At 46.0% G+C, this 15,626-nt stretch overlaps 1 protein-coding gene across 4 annotated transcripts in view; it reads right to left on the bottom strand.

The window, feature by feature from the left end:
- Positions 1–15,626, bottom strand: part of MTSS1 (MTSS I-BAR domain containing 1) — a 133,038-nt gene that overhangs the window by 23,779 nt on the left and 93,633 nt on the right. For all 4 annotated transcript variants that reach the window (XM_080939252.1, XM_080939253.1, XM_080939250.1 and 1 more), the window contains exons 4-5: positions 4,045–4,129; positions 2,690–2,781 (exon numbers count right to left, since the gene is read on the bottom strand). In XM_080939252.1, the coding sequence (XP_080795378.1) occupies positions 2,690–2,781; positions 4,045–4,129 (177 nt within the window). The remainder of the gene's footprint in view (positions 1–2,689; positions 2,782–4,044; positions 4,130–15,626) is intronic.

Genomic DNA, 15,626 nt, shown 5'->3' on the forward strand with positions numbered 1-15,626 from the left:
AAACAAAACAAAACACAGTATACCTGTTAGAATTTGGGGAGACTGTCAACGCCAATGTTAGCTACTTTCCCAAAGCTCTTGGGATCCCAAGATGTGTTTGCTGAAGGCATAAACAGGCCAGGGCCAGAGAGTTTTCCTAGAGCCCAATTCTGTCCACATCACTTTCACATCCAAGCAAACACACACACACACACACACACACACACATACACACACACACACACACACACACTCACGCACGCATGCACACATGAGGTTGGGGAGATGTTTCAGTGCATAAAGCACTTGCCTTGTAAGCATAAGGACCTGGGTCTTGGTTTTCTCATCACCCTGAGCACCCATAACCCAGGGCATCTGGACAGAGACAGATGGACCCTTGGAGCTCACAAAGGACCAGCCCAGCTAAAACGGCAAACTCCAGTACAGTGAAAAAAGCCTTTATCCAAAAACAGGTGGACAGGAGGAAGACAGGTGACACTGACTCTAGCATTCTTAGGTGTACCCATGGGTGTGCATGCGTGTGCACACACATACACAAGTACTCCTGCAATTCCTCTTGGTGGAACAGGAAGCCCATGCAGGCATGTTGGAAACTGCTCTACTTTTTGTGGCTTTCTGTTCATTTCTGAGTCTGTCCCACCTTCCCTGACTCCCTCTCCAGCTCCTCTCCCCACTGCCCAGCATTCACTGCAGTGAGACAGGGTCCCTTCAAACTGCACCTTGTTTTCTAATTCCTCAACCAACCTGTGCTCACCTGCACCATCACAGAGCTCTGGCTTCCCCGTGCCCTAGCCTGCACCTCCCTGCAATGTTCACGCCCCCAAGAACAATGATGGTTCCCTGGTCTCTTCCACACACCCTGAGATTCGGGGGATGTGTAGCATACGTGACCACTGATGGTAAAGTGAAGGAGGTACTGTCTCCCCATACCTGAAGAGGTTGGCATTCGGATCCTCTGTGGCCTGTCCGGACAAGAGGCCCCCTCACAAGTATGCAGAGATTGACAATGGGCCTAAATTTGTCCTCGGGCCCAGGCTGTCTCTGTTTCATTGGGAACATTAAGGATACACTTGGGATGGGCAGGAAGGGAATGAGTACTGAGTATCAATCAAGGGCTTCTGCATTACTGTACAAGGTCAAATAGAGACCCCTTACTGCTTTCTCCCTGTGATGGGGCTCAGAAAAAAACCACTCCTGGACAAGCTCTACACATCGACTTTCAAGGTTCTTTTGTAGTGAGCACTGCTGTGTTCACTGAATTAATTAAATGTAAACTGTTGATTCTTTCTCCATTCACAGGTAACAGTCACATATTTCTTATTTTCTTTCACCAAATAAAACCATGGCTGGGCATGTGTAGTGACCCTCAGGAGATGTAAAGCTCAGTGAGAATATAAGTCCTATACATTTGCACACATCCTTGATGGGTCTCCAAAAGCTTAAAGCTTAAGCATTGCTTTAGCAAAGGAGCTGGATGCTCGCAGCACCTACGCCGTGGCTCACAACGGTAACTCAGTGCACACAGCCTCCACTGCTTTACAACATCCTTTCGTCAAAATGCTCACTGAAGCTCACTGGAGTTCTTCAGTAACATGGCTTCTCGTAAGAAGAAATGCATGTCCACCAGAGCCTATCAACAAAGAACAATCTAAAATCATGATGGATGTATGTATTTGGTGCCACAGAGGGAATGCAAGGGATTCGATCACTCTGGGTGCCTGAACGTGGTGAAGGAGTGATCCGGATGGATGCCAAGTCGTCACTGGTTATAGATAAGCTTCTGGGAATGTGCGGGCGGGGACTTCATCATCAAAAAACAAAACCCCAAAACCTAAAGTAAGCACAATCCTGGGACCAGGAGGTAGCCTATCTCAGCAGCTACCGTACACGGTGCACCACACATCCAGAACACAGGCTGACTTCACTAAGCCTTTACTGTACTGGGTCTTATCATAGGGCGCCTTATTCCCTATATTAGGAGATAATACACCTACCATTCTATACATTCCACAATACCCAGCACGTAAAGAACCTCAGAACCAGTCGGCTGCAGTGCCACATGTTAACTTAGCACTTGGAAGGCTGAGGCAGGAGGATCATTTGAGGTCGGGAGTTCAAGAGCTGCCTAGGCAGTGTACTGGGGCTTCATCTCAAAACCAAACCACCAATGAGCCAGGATGATCTACACAAGGGCCAGTGTGATAAGACTATGACACACCACTTGAAATGGCCAGCACTCTTCCCTCGCAGGTAGTGCTTAGCTCTGTTTCATGCCATCAAGATCCCTATGACTAGCTAAAGGAGTCCACAAAGCCTTGTTACCCAACACAATACATAAAGAAAATCACCAGTACCTGGCAAGTTTCCCCAGGTCTATTTACATCATGAGGGTCTAGGCCTTCAAAATGTTTCAAAATGCCTTAAGTACACATATTTGGCATTGAGCCCACAGCTACAATACATATTAACCAGGTGACTGAAAACCGCAGAGTCGGAGTGCAGGTGCTCAGCACTGCTGCCAGACAAACAGCACTCACTCTCTCAATGGGCACACTTGGGACCACTCCTCCCCAAAGCTGAAATTTCTACAGAACAAGCTGTTTTGATGACAGGAGTAACGTAGTGCCAAGCCTGTGGCACCTGCTGCAGCGACACTCAAAGCCACCATTCTTGAGGCCTCTTGCTGTACCTTTCGCATGGTCCTTGTCCAGCTGGTTGGCCACTTTCTTCCATTCCTCCATTTGTTCTTGCAGTGGGTTTATCAGGCAATCAATCAAAGCACTTTTGACAAAAGATAAAGAGCAGGAGAGATTAAACAGATACTTCCTGTTCCCTAGATTCACACTCTAGCAATTCCAGCACTTCAGGGAGGGACAGGAGGCTCTGCAGTTTGAGACACGGGATTTATACTTGGTGGTCAAGACTTAAACAGGTGAGGGCAGCCACACTGACTGACACGTGCCAGCTTCAGAGCCAATGGCCTTGCTCTCCAGACACTTCTGATGGCGACTGAGATATAAATAAAAGCTGGGTGTGTGCACCATTAATCCCAGAAACCGAGAAAGCAGAGGCAGGTGGATCTCTGTGAATTCCAGGCCAACCTGGTCCACACAGTGAGTTCCAGGCCAGCCAGAGATATCTACTGAGACCCTATCTCAAAAAAAAAATTAAAATAAAATATAAAACCTCAAAAAACATGAACATGCCAAGCTGGAATGACCTCTCTCCTTACTCTGCTGTCTTGTAACCCACATTAAAAGGCAGGTTACAGGAAGCTGGGGTCACTCCTCAGGCCAAGCAATGGAAACCACCAAGGGACAGAAACAGCCAAGCTTAACTTCTACCTTCTAAAATTCAGTTTTTAAAGACTCCAGGCACTCGGGATCTAAAGCTATAATGACATAGTAACTGCATAACCTGGACAAGGAGAAAGATGGACAAAACCAGGAACAATCTTCCGCTGCCAGTACCAGTTTTTAACTGATGGCAGGGAGGAGATGTTGGGGTGCACCCCAGTACTCTGTGAAGCCCCTCTGATAAAGAAAATGGAAGGACAATTACACTGATCTGTTTGGGACACAAGGGTCATCTGAATTTGACTGGTGACTCCAAGTCCCTGAGCCAGCTGTTGCCTAATAACTGGAGGTCTGAGGTTACTCTCTTGGGGGCTGTAATCAGCCTGGGGACAGGGCAGTGGGTGGGGCAATCTCATTCCTTCTGAGAGGCTCCCGTGAGGAGGGACCATCAGCAGTGTGTACTATCTCCCCAACAGGTGAACTGTGAGGGGCACGTGAATAATCTGAAGGCAAGGGCGGGCTCCTGAGGGCAGGGGCTGAACTAATGGTTCTTCATTGCGACCCAGTACTAGACCCAACCCTAGCACATAGCAACTTACCCAAACTTACTCAGTGACTGAGCAGTAGGGGAAATAATGGGTTGTGGGGACTTCAACACTACTGGGAGCCAGGTGCTGTAAAGGGAAGCATGTCACATCACCACATCCCTAACCTAACCCTCTGGGATAGGGCAGGGTACGCTCCTCACCTAGAGAACTGCCTTAGCTTGGCCTCGATGCTCCTGTGCCGCATGCACATTCTGGTGAGCGCTGAGCCAATCTCCCGGGTACCACCTGGAAAAGCAAAGGAGGCCGGGCTGAGAAAACGGGATGAGCAGGAAACCAAGACCAAACCTGGACAGGTCTCATCACACTGTCTCAGAACCTAAGAAACTGCCTTTAGAACGTCTCATTGCACATGTGGATGTATATAAACACACATGTGTAAATCTACGGCACGTGGTGTGTTTGCATATCACCAAAACTGAGTTTACTCATACTATAATCATGAGTAATGTTTCCTATTCTGAATTTCTCTGTTCATTTTGTACTATTGGTTGTAAGTCAGAAATCAAGGCCAGTGACCTGAATTCAACCTGTGGTGGAGGGAGAGAAAGAACTCCTAGAGACTGTTTTCTAACACACACACACACACACACACACACACACACACACACACACACACACACGTGAGCATACATACACAAATATTGCTCTCAAAAGATGACCAAAATCCCCTACTCCATCCCATCCCATCTGTCCACCCAACCCTGCAGCCTGTTTTGGAGCAGTTAAGGGCCAGTCGGGCTCACCATTTCAGGGCCCATGGAATTCTACAGTCACATGACATCACAGCATATTTTTCATTGGGCACTGGTGACCAAGATCTTTAAATCCAGCAAGTGTGGGAGGACCTAAAGTATGTTTTAATTTCCCCAAGGTTGCTATCATGCCTTCCCTTCAGGAGCACTGCACCCTTCCTAAGCTTAGCTTTCAAGTCCTTCTGATCCTCCCCGATTCTGGAAAAATGTTTCAATCAGAATTTACTGGGATGAATTGTAACCTCAGATTAGAACTGCAGGGGGCCCTGGAAGGCACAGTCATCGGTGTTAGGAAAACACAAATGTGTAGCCTGTGAAACTGGGGGGATTGTCAAATAAAACACTATCTTATGACCAACAAGAGAAAGCCACAGGAAACTCATGGCAGGGTTTAACCAAATCACCATGGGGCAAATCCCTCTTACGAAAATCCATGACATTGCACGATCTACACCCGTGACATCACACATGTTACATGTTGTTTTGTTCTCTCTACAGAAATGTTTGTTGGTTCAGCTGCCCTCCTTTTCCATCGATTCTGCAAGCTAATGGCTCTTTACGAGCAAATAACAATAAAATGGTGGCTACTAAGAGGTAATGAGTCAGCTGAGCATGGTGGAACGAGTTTATTCATTCCCACTTGGGAGGCAGGGGCCATCAGATCCTGTGAGCTGCAAGCCAACCTGGTCTACACAGCAGCAAGCTCTAGACCTGCCAGTAAGACATAGTGAGACTCTGTCTTTAAAATCATATATATGTGTGTATGTAATCACACACACACACACACACACACACAGCTACATTTTCAGGAGGCTCACCCCGTCTTCTCAGTCAGCAACATCTAGGTGTGGACTTACACAGAGTCAGTAGCAGGATTTCTGTTCTATACTCTGACTTGAGGACTGAAAATACCTTCAGGTTTTCCTAAAATAGTAAAACTCACACTTTACTGCTGACCGTTGCTGTAAAAGCTGGAGCAAACAGCAAAGGTAATCACAAGGCTGTTTCGGCATCTAAATGGTGCCACTGGGGCTGAGGATGGAGGTCAGTCAGAAAAGTATTTGCCTAGGATGTTATGAAGCCTTTGGGCTCCAGAACAGTACTACAGCAGCACACACCTATAATCCTAGCACTCAGGAGACAGATGCTAGAGAATCAAACGTTAAAGCCATTTTCAACTATATTGTGAGCTCAAGTCCAGTGAGAATACGTGAGACTTGTCACCCCCCCCCACCCACCCCTGAAAAAAACCCTGGCATTCTACAAAGTGTTTGTGCTTTCCTGGGGATCACCAGTAGAGGGTGCTATTCTCACGTGCTCCGTCTGTCTCCCCATCTGCCTGTTTTTAGGGTTTTTATTGCTTGTGAACAAAGGTGAGGAATGAAAAATACTTATCCCCAGGAAAAGACCTCTTTTCCCAGAGCCTTCATTTGATTAAAAGTTAATAACGTGGCTATACAGGATATTGGCCCACTTACTCAACACTGCAAGGAAGGTAGACATAAGCTTTCCTGGGGGGAATCAGTAGCTGCTATGAAGAAATGCCCTAAAAATAGCTCACTCTCCTGGACCCAGCAACTCTAGTGCTAAGAATTTAGCCAGAGGAAATAATGAAGAGAAATAGTGAATATTTACCTGGGAGGACAATGATTGAAGTGTGTACAACCTCAGAAGTCCCATTATAATAATCTAGTTCAATGAACCATAGGGCACAGACACCCGACCGAATAGGACACAGCCATTTAAAAATAGAATCGTGTGTCATGTGGGTGCTGCTTAGAGCTTCTAAGTACTTTTCACATATTAAATCCGTCAGTCCTTACAATATTCTCAGTTGGGTTGAGAGTGCAGCTGTGCTCGTTTCGTAGACAGAAGTGCTTTAAGCAATCTGCCTGAGGTTACAGAATTAGTAAATGCCGCTCAAGCAGGCAGAATCATCCGGGCTTGTGCATTCAGCCATTGGTGATACTTCATATTGACAAAAAAGATGGCAGGGCCCAGAGGAAGCCCACGTAGGTCCTCATCTACCCACTAGCACGGGTGGTAACATTCTGTTCAACCCAGCTCTCAGAGTTTGGTTCTAGAGTCTAGAAGTATACTTGGTGCTGAATGACCAGACTGTCCTGGTAAAGCCGGTGCAGAGAGCGAGGTGATAGGACTGTCACGCAGGGCTAACCTCCACTTCCATGACCTTCAGGTAGAATTAGGGGCTGGAAAGGAGCTGAAGGCCAGTCCACACACTCCTGCCCTAACATTCCACTGCCTTCCTGTTTTCTCCCCAGGGCCGTCCAGAACTTTCTACCAACAGTATCTGTGACCTGGCACATGGGGCAGGAGGCACCCCATAACCCAGTGTTGTTGATTCTGAAATTTATGGTATAGATCTATCTTTTTAGGTGCTTAGCAACAGCTGGTGCTTTCCTGACCTTTGAACTGGAGGAAACTGGCTGGAGCTACAGAGACAGAGAAGATGTCTGAAGTGGTCTAAACTGACCCTGGGAGGATTTATGGACTCAAGTGGCTGGTTTAGGTGTCCGTGAACAAAGTACCTTACTTCTTGAATGAGAAACTGTTTATTATTTGGAGGCTGGACAAACAATCTGTTTATTTTTTTTTTTTTATTCCCTAGGGGTGTGTGTGTGTGTGTGTGTGTGTGTGTGTGTGTGTGTGTGTGCGCGCGAGCGTGCGTGCTTGGGCGTGCGCAGAAGACGCTGACATTTAGTATCTTCCTCAGTTTGTTCTCTGTGTTATGTTTTAAAATTAATTTTTGAGATGTGGTCTCGAACTGAACCAGGAGGCTGGTCAGTGAGCCCCCAGGGAATACAGGTAAGAGCCACCGCACTCACAGTGGATCAAGGCACCTTTTATACTCACTTACATACAACATTCCCTTTCCCTCCCCGTACACACACACACACACACACACGCGCGCGCGCGGCAACCCTAGGTGAAGGTACCTTCATTGCACCTCAGCTGGGCTTGCTAATAAGCCCCACAGCAGCCAAACTAAACAGCCAAGACCCAAACCCTGCTTTGTTTGACTGATATCAGAAGACTTCTGTCTATGACAAGCAGCAAACATCCCCAGCTGAGGACAAAGAGGAGCATTTAGCATCACAGACAGAATACAAATTGTTTCTGACTACTTCTCAGAGGGTGGGAAGGAAACTGGGAGGGCAAAGGGCACCAGCCACTGTTCCTTCCTCTAAACAGTGGCCCTCGTGGCTAAGGCCACTAGAAATGTGGTGTCTATCAAGTAGCATTGTTGCAGCCCTCCAAGCTGCCTCATTTGCAGGCGCCTCCTTCTCCCAGCACAGCAGGGGCTGTGGGGCAGGAGGCCGGGGCCTGCAGTGTGGGCAGGTGGCAGGACAAGACTGAAAGCCAGTTTGTCAGGCTGGATTCTGCAGTGGGGCTGGGAGGAGCTGAGGAATAGAATTAGGAACTGCTCTGGCCAAAGTGCGAGGGTACAGTAAGTTACTGTGTGTTGTGACTGTCCTGCCAGAGGCTCATACTGTTAGAAGGCTAATTAGGTGACTGCTAGATAGGAGAGTAATAGTCTCTGGAAGCTCCCAGAAGCAGGACTCAGTACAGACCAGTTCTGCAGGGCACAATCTCACCTCTCTGGACTGGATTATTTCCTTATAGTTCAGAGCAGCATTCCACCCATCTTTTCTTTTAAGACATCATCTTTTCTTTCTTTCTTTTTTGTATAAAAATATTTAGTGAAAACACATATCTTAATACCCATTGATGGATTAAAAAATACAAATAAAGTTTTATCATATGATATTCAGGATATAACTGGCTCTACACATAGCCTTGGGTTATTGGGTTATTTCCTAAAATCATACTTCAGTTATCTTTTGAAAAATTAAATGCCTTCATTAGTTATATTAAAAGAGGTAAATATTTAAACAGCAGATACTCCCTGGATCTCCTGTAATGAACCCATCTAGTTCTGGGCTTTTTTTGTTTGGGAGGCTTTTGATGACTGCTTCTATTTATTTCTTTAGGTGTCATGGGACTGTTTAGATGGTTTATCTGATCCTGACTTAACTTTGGTACCTGGTCTCTGTCTAGAAATTTGTCCATTTCCTCCAGATTTTCTAGTTGACTATAGGCTTTTGTAGTAGGATCTGATAATTTCTTGAATTTCCTCAGTTTCTGTTGTTATGTCTCCTCTTTCATTTCTGATATGTTAATTTGGATACTCTCTCTGTGCCCTCTAGTTAGTCTGGCTAAGGGTTTATCAATCTTGTTGATTTTCTCAAAGAACCAGCTCCTGGTTTTGTTGATTCTTTGTATAGTTCTTTTTGTTTCTATTTGGTTGATTTCAGCTCTGAGTTTGATTGTTTCTTTCTGTCTACTCCTCTTGGGTTTATCTGCTTCTTTTTGTTCTAGAACTTTCAGTTGTGCTGTCAAGTTGCTAGTGAATGCTCTCTCCAGTTTCTTTTTGGAGGCACTCAGAGCTGAGTGAATTCCTCTTAGCACTGCTTTCATTGCATCCCATAGGTTTGGGTATGTTGTGCATTCATTTTCACTAAATTCTAAAAAAATCCTTAATTTCTCCGTTATTTCTTCCTTGACCATGTTATCGTTGAGATCATTGTTCAGCTTCCATGTGTATGTGGGCTTTTTGTTGTCTTTGTTGTTATTAAAGACCAGCCTTAGTCTATGGTGATCTGATTGGATACATGGGATTATTTCAATCTTATTGTATCTGTTGAGGCTTATTTTGTGACTGACTATATGGTCAGTTTTGGAGAAGGTACCGTGAGGTGCTGAGAACGAGGCATATTCTTTTGTTTTAGGATGAAATGTTCTGCATCCTTGATCTGTCCGTTAATGAGAATGGGGTGTTGAAGTCTCCCACTATTATTGTGTGTGGTGTAATATATGCTTTGAACTTTAGTAGGGTTTCTTTTATAAATGTGGGTGCCCTTGTATTTGGAGCACAAATGTTCAGGATTGAGAGTTCATCTTGATATATTTTTCCTGAGATGAGTATAAAATGTCCTTCCTTATCTTTTTTGATAACTTTTGGTTGAAAATCTATTTTATTTGATATTATAATGGCTACTCCAGCTTGTTTCTTGGGACCAAGTTTTTTCCCCAGCCTTTTACTCTGAGGTAGTGTCTGTCTTTGTCTCTGAGATGAGTTTCTTGTACGCAGAAAAATGCTGGATCCTGTTTACGTATCCAGTCTTAAGTCTATGTCTTTTTATTGGGGAATTGAGTCCATTTATGTTAACAGATATTAAGGAATAGTGGTTGCTGTTTCCTGTTATTTTTGTTGTTAGAGGTAGAATTATGTCTGTATGCTATTCTTCTTTTGGTTTTCTTGCATGGTTATTTTCTTGCTTTTCCTAGGTTGTAGTTTCCCTCCTTGTGTTGGATTTTCCATCTATTATCCTTTGTAGGGCTGGATATCTTGTGTAGCCTAGGCTAGACTTAGGCTTGCTAAGTAATCAAGGGTGATCTTGAACTCCTAATCTTCCTGCATCCACTTCCCAAATGTTGGGATTACAGGTGTGAGTGAATACATCAGTTTGGGAATCACATGCCTTTATGTGTATTAAACACTCCAGTTCTAATTGGTCATTTGTATGCTCTGAGCAGCACTCTTCACAATGCTAATCCCCAGTCTTCATACTGACTCCTGCCATTTCCTAAGCTGAGCTAAGAGGATGAACTACAGAAGGATGAGGAGCCCCTCTCTCCCATTAGGTGGTCATAAGGCATCTGTAAGGGTCTGACTTGTTTCAACTCAAATGCTGACAGTTGTATTCTTTAAAAAAAAAAAACAAAAAAAAACAAAAAACAACAAAAAAAAAACCCAAAAGTCAGTATGCTGACTATTGTTGTTTCAATGTTATTCAGACTCTCTCTCACCCTAACATCAGCTATAATTTCTAATTTGTGTTGCTTGCAAAACATCTTGAGCAACGTAAACCTTTACAACGTTTCTGTGCCTCCCCAGTATGTCCACGCCTGTGTGTGCAATAGAACCCAGGGTCCTCATGCATGCTTTTCAAGCTCTCTGCTGCTGAGCTCTGACCTTAGACCAATTAACCCCCTTCAACCATACTTCATCCGTACTTGGATGACAACTGTTTTGAAAGGAACTTGATTTAATCAAATCATATCTTCTTAAAGAAACAGTCTTGATTTTTTACACCATCTTCCCAAGACTTGTGTGTCAGCTACTGAACAACTAGCACATACGGATTTGGGAGTTTGGGACTCTTTGTTAAGCCTTCAACTCAGGTGGGAGAAGCTGAGACACACTAGTAAAGCCCACAGCTTTGACTGCACAAAACACAGCAGTGGTGTATTTTATCGAGAGTAAGGTGCAGCGGACACATTGGGGCCAATTACACAGGGCCAAGTCCTCGGAAGGAGGAAGACAGGGCAATTAGCTCTGGTCAGGCTGCTGCATGTCGCCCTGCATATGATATAACTCTTCTCCAAGGAGCTGGAAAACCTGTGCAAGGAAGAGAAATGAACAGGATGGGGTTGGTTTCCGAGAAAGCCAGAATCATTCCTTCAGGCCACATTATACATCTGTTCTATCCACTGGAAAAGATGCCTTGATAGCCATTCATTCACCGAGATTGTTTGGCAGCATCCAAAGTTAGCATGGTCCACCTGCTCTAGACCACCTTAACCCTCTGCCCCACCCTCCAGCCAGGCAGGCAGCTACCCTCATCACTGAGCTCTGCAAGAATCCCAGCTCTGCTTCTCCTTGGCTATTCATTTTTATATTACAGAGCTCTGAGGGATTACATCACCAGCTCCCTTCCAGACAACAAGGAAAAAGAAAAGATACTCCTGAAATGAATGCTGAGTGATTTTGGGGACACATGAGCCACTCAGGGTTAGGGTTAGGGTTAGTTTCTGCAATGGACTGGCAGGTTGTGATATTTTGATCTCTCTCTCACACAAGCCCATTCTCAGAAAGCACCAAAGACTCAACATTGCAGGTACCCTGTCACTTCCGGAGCAGCTGGAAGCCTTGTCGGGTGCTGCACCACAGAGGCTACCTCGGCATGCATCAGCTACTGCTCTGGAGGGCATGGCTGGGGGTACCATCTGCCATCAGAGGGGACGCCTGGAGGCCAGCTCTCACCTTGGCTGAAACATCTTTGAGCACACACCCATGCACTCACAATCAGATATGAGCATAAACTCATTTGAAGACTGAGCTGAGCGCCAGTACCCTCCTTCCCCCAGTCTCCTGGTCTCTTTTAGGTGTCCTTTGCCACAGGACAAATAAGGTTTTGACAGAGAGTAAATGAGAATGGCACACAGTGAGCCTGACCTCTAGCAGCAAAAGGAAGGGAGCAACATTCTTGTGCCTGCAGCAAGCTAAGAGTCTGCTTTGCCTACAGGCTGAGTACACAGGCAGTAGGAGAATGAATGACTAGACAGAGAACAATGGCCTCCAAACAATTGCTCTATAAGGGCTCCAGGCAAGGAGGGAGCTCTATAAAGCACCTCTGGTGACCTCCAAATCAGGTTAGGTGACCCGTCCCTGGCAAAAGTGACCATGGAACAGTATTAGGAAATATGCTGTAGCCCAATGCCTGTTCTGCACAGTGAGTCAGCTCCTGCTCCGACAACAAATGTCTCACCCCTGCAGGTCAGTGATAGAGTTTTGAGGTGACTTTGAACCCAGAAGGTACAGTGTAGCAACAGACCTGGCAGCTGCCTGCCTCACAGCACCATACTCCTGTCTGAGGTTGGAGAGCAGCTCCTGGTGTGGAGGAAGGCCTCCTCCAAGGCAGTTTCTACTACTTGGGAAAACTGCTCTGTGCTCTCCTGAGGGTCTTCTCTGGTTTCCTATCAGGGGACCAGCATTTTTATTTATTAAAGGTTAAAATGTCCACTTGTGATTTTAAGAGCAATCAAGTACCAAGCTGTTTCTTCGGGATTCACCTGAACTCTATCTTTTATCCTTGTAATGGCTAGGTGCAGAACTAGATGAATGGAATCAGCTGGTACCCTTGACTCTGGGGAAGAGAGACAAAGAAAGAACAGGCTCCTAGTATTCTACATCACCATACAGATCCTCTACCTTACACTATGTTCCTCAGCAAAAGCACACAGTCACTGCAGGGCGGTCAATGCCAGGTCAGCCCTGACAATGGCTTTAAAACCACCCAAGCTCTTCCCTATATACTACTATACTCTAGAATGTTCCTAAGGAAATGAGCACTTAAGCAGGAGTGTGTGTTTTAATTTACAGAGAAAGGCTCCTTAGGTCAAAATAAAAAATAAAAAACCCTTAAAACAGGTTTTCAAAAATAAATCATTACAGCCTCTCACACAGGAACTGCTACTTCCTCTTGACCACAGTGGTAATCCTAAGGAGCCATTTCAATCTTCAAGGAAGAGAGATACTAGTGGAATTTCCCGTTTTTATGTAAAAAAACAAAAGCAAACCCTTTTATTCAGCAACTGTGCACAGCTGAGTGTGGATGGAGCCCCGGCTGCTGGCTATCGGAGAGCAGTCTTGTACACTCAGCACATCAGGGACGGTCAGCACATTTCGTTCCTACTTCTTTCTATGAATGCAAGCGTTACCAGTAATGTCCCTTCCATAGACATAAATCCCAACAGGCCCCGTCCCAATAAGGAAGTTGAAAAGTCAGAAATCCTATGACAGGCCATCCCTGCTTTGGTACCCAGAAAGAAATATGAAACTCTCCAGGGCTTCCAAAGCTTCGGGGAGTCCAGGGTCATTTTGAGAGGAGTCCTTGGGATTCTGCCTGACGGTCCCTCTTGGTTGTGAAAGCACATTTTCCAATTCTTGCAGGGCTTTTGGGCTTATGGGTCTTAGAAAACCGCCTGAGAATCATCTCATGCCTCTTCTTCAAGAAGCAGTACCTGATCTGTTCGAGTTAGTTTGAGTGCATCAGCCAGGGCTTCTAGGGTCTCCTGGTTGGGGTTGGGGTCTTTCTTAGGCCCTGGAGCGGGTCACCGGTGAACTCAGGGCTGACATCATGCAGGACAAATGTGGAGTTGTCTTCATCTCAGTTGCTTCCATCTTGACCGCAGCTCACTTGAGCTCTCTTCTTCAGTTTCGTGTCATTTCTCGCAAAACCTGTTGTGCCCCCATCCAGGCTGGAAGATCCTGCCAGCTATTATCAGATGAAAATCTTTCAGCTGGTCCCCACTTCAGTGACTCCCACTTCACAACTTTTTGGAAAACAAAACCACATAGTCCCGCGGCCATCTGGTGCATTCAGACCAACAGGCAGGAGATTTTGGCATGTGTGGTACTCAACCACAAGAACCAATGCTCTGCTTTCTTTGTCGCTGTTGAAGAGCAGCGTGAGAATGGCATTACAAACACAGGAGCTGGAGACAAGCTCACACTGCGGAAAACCAGGACAGAGGCAAACACAACGTGAACGCACTGAGGACGTCTCCCAGGAAGTGCATCAGGCTCCCCGACATTTGCTCCCACCACCATGGTCAGCCTCCGCCATCTGGGCACAGAAAAAAGGCTCCTTCTAGAGCCAGGAAAGAGAGGCAGGAGGGCGCCTGCTTGGCCAGAGAGGCAGATGTGGCTTGAAGGAACCACATGTCATTTTCTTAGTTGCCAAAATGTAACTGCTGTGGAGGCTGACAGTAGCCAGCTCTGGGCTTGTCTCCTGGGCAGCCTTCATAGCATGTAAGATCAGATAGATCATTTAGAAGGCAGCTGGAAGATACGTGATTGAAATGGGGGCTTGGGTTCAGTGACTAACTCAAACATCCGTACCCCGTGACCACATGGGCCCTTGAAACCTCCAACCCATTAGAGGTCACATTCATGTGCTCCAGGCTAAAAGCGATTCTGCTTGTTTAAGGGGCCTCTGTACACCCCAAACTGGGCCAGTGTGTAAACTTTTGTCACCTAGCTTCCTAGAATTGCTGTCTCCGGAGTGTTTGCAATGGGACAGTCTCTGAAGAATGAGGAGGAGGATGAGGAGGAGGATGAGAATGTGGAGGAAGATGAGGAGGAGGAGGAGAAGGAGGAGGAGGTGGAAGAGGAGGAGGAAAAACAACAACTTAGGAGCTGGAAAGACAGCCAGGCCCTAAGAGCAAGAACTGACCTTACAGACCTGAGGTAAGTTCCCAGCACCGGATCAGTGGCTCACACTACCTATAACTACCTCCAGGGGATCACCTGCACTCACATGCTCAGACACACACATGCTCAGACACACACATGCTCAGACACACATGTGCTCAGACACACACATGCTCAGACACACACATGCTCAGACACACACATGCTCAGACACACACGTGCTCAGACACACACATGCTCAGACACACACATGCTCAGATACACATGTGCTCAGACACACACATGCTCAGACACACACATGCTCAGACACACACATGCTCAGACACACACGTGCTCAGACACACACGTGCAGACACACACATTCGCGCACTTGAATACACAAATAAAAATAATAAAAATGAAAATCCTTTAAAATGTGTTTGTTCAGCGATGCAGAACTTACAAAGTTTAAGGTGGATTTACCATAGAGGTTAGAAAAATCCAACCTTCAGTTCCTCAAATGTCTCCTAACCCTTGATCCCCACGAACATGGATCACATTCAGCGGCTGGTCCTTTTTTAATCTAGAAAGTCACATTCCTCTTCCTCTCCATCCTCTTGCATCTTACTTTGCAACCTGTTCTAACAGGAGGCAAACGAGGAGAGCAACTATCAGGGGATGGTTTAAAGTGGCTATTGTTCAGCCTTCATTTATAGGATAGGAAGCTGCCAGAAGCCCTGGGATTAGTGGGTAGACGGTTGGCCTTGGGCTCTAAGAGGAAGCACCAAGTAGACTAGCACAATGGCCTGTGCTGCTCTGACCCCCAATGACACTGTGGGGTGTGTGCGGTGACTGCCAGCTGTACTGTGTACTGCTTCTTGCCCCAGCTGGAGAAAGGCTAAGTCTAGGC

The sequence above is a fragment of the Micromys minutus genome, assembly GCF_963924665.1.
Source record: "Micromys minutus genome assembly, chromosome: 27".
Lineage (NCBI taxonomy): Eukaryota > Metazoa > Chordata > Mammalia > Rodentia > Muridae > Micromys > Micromys minutus.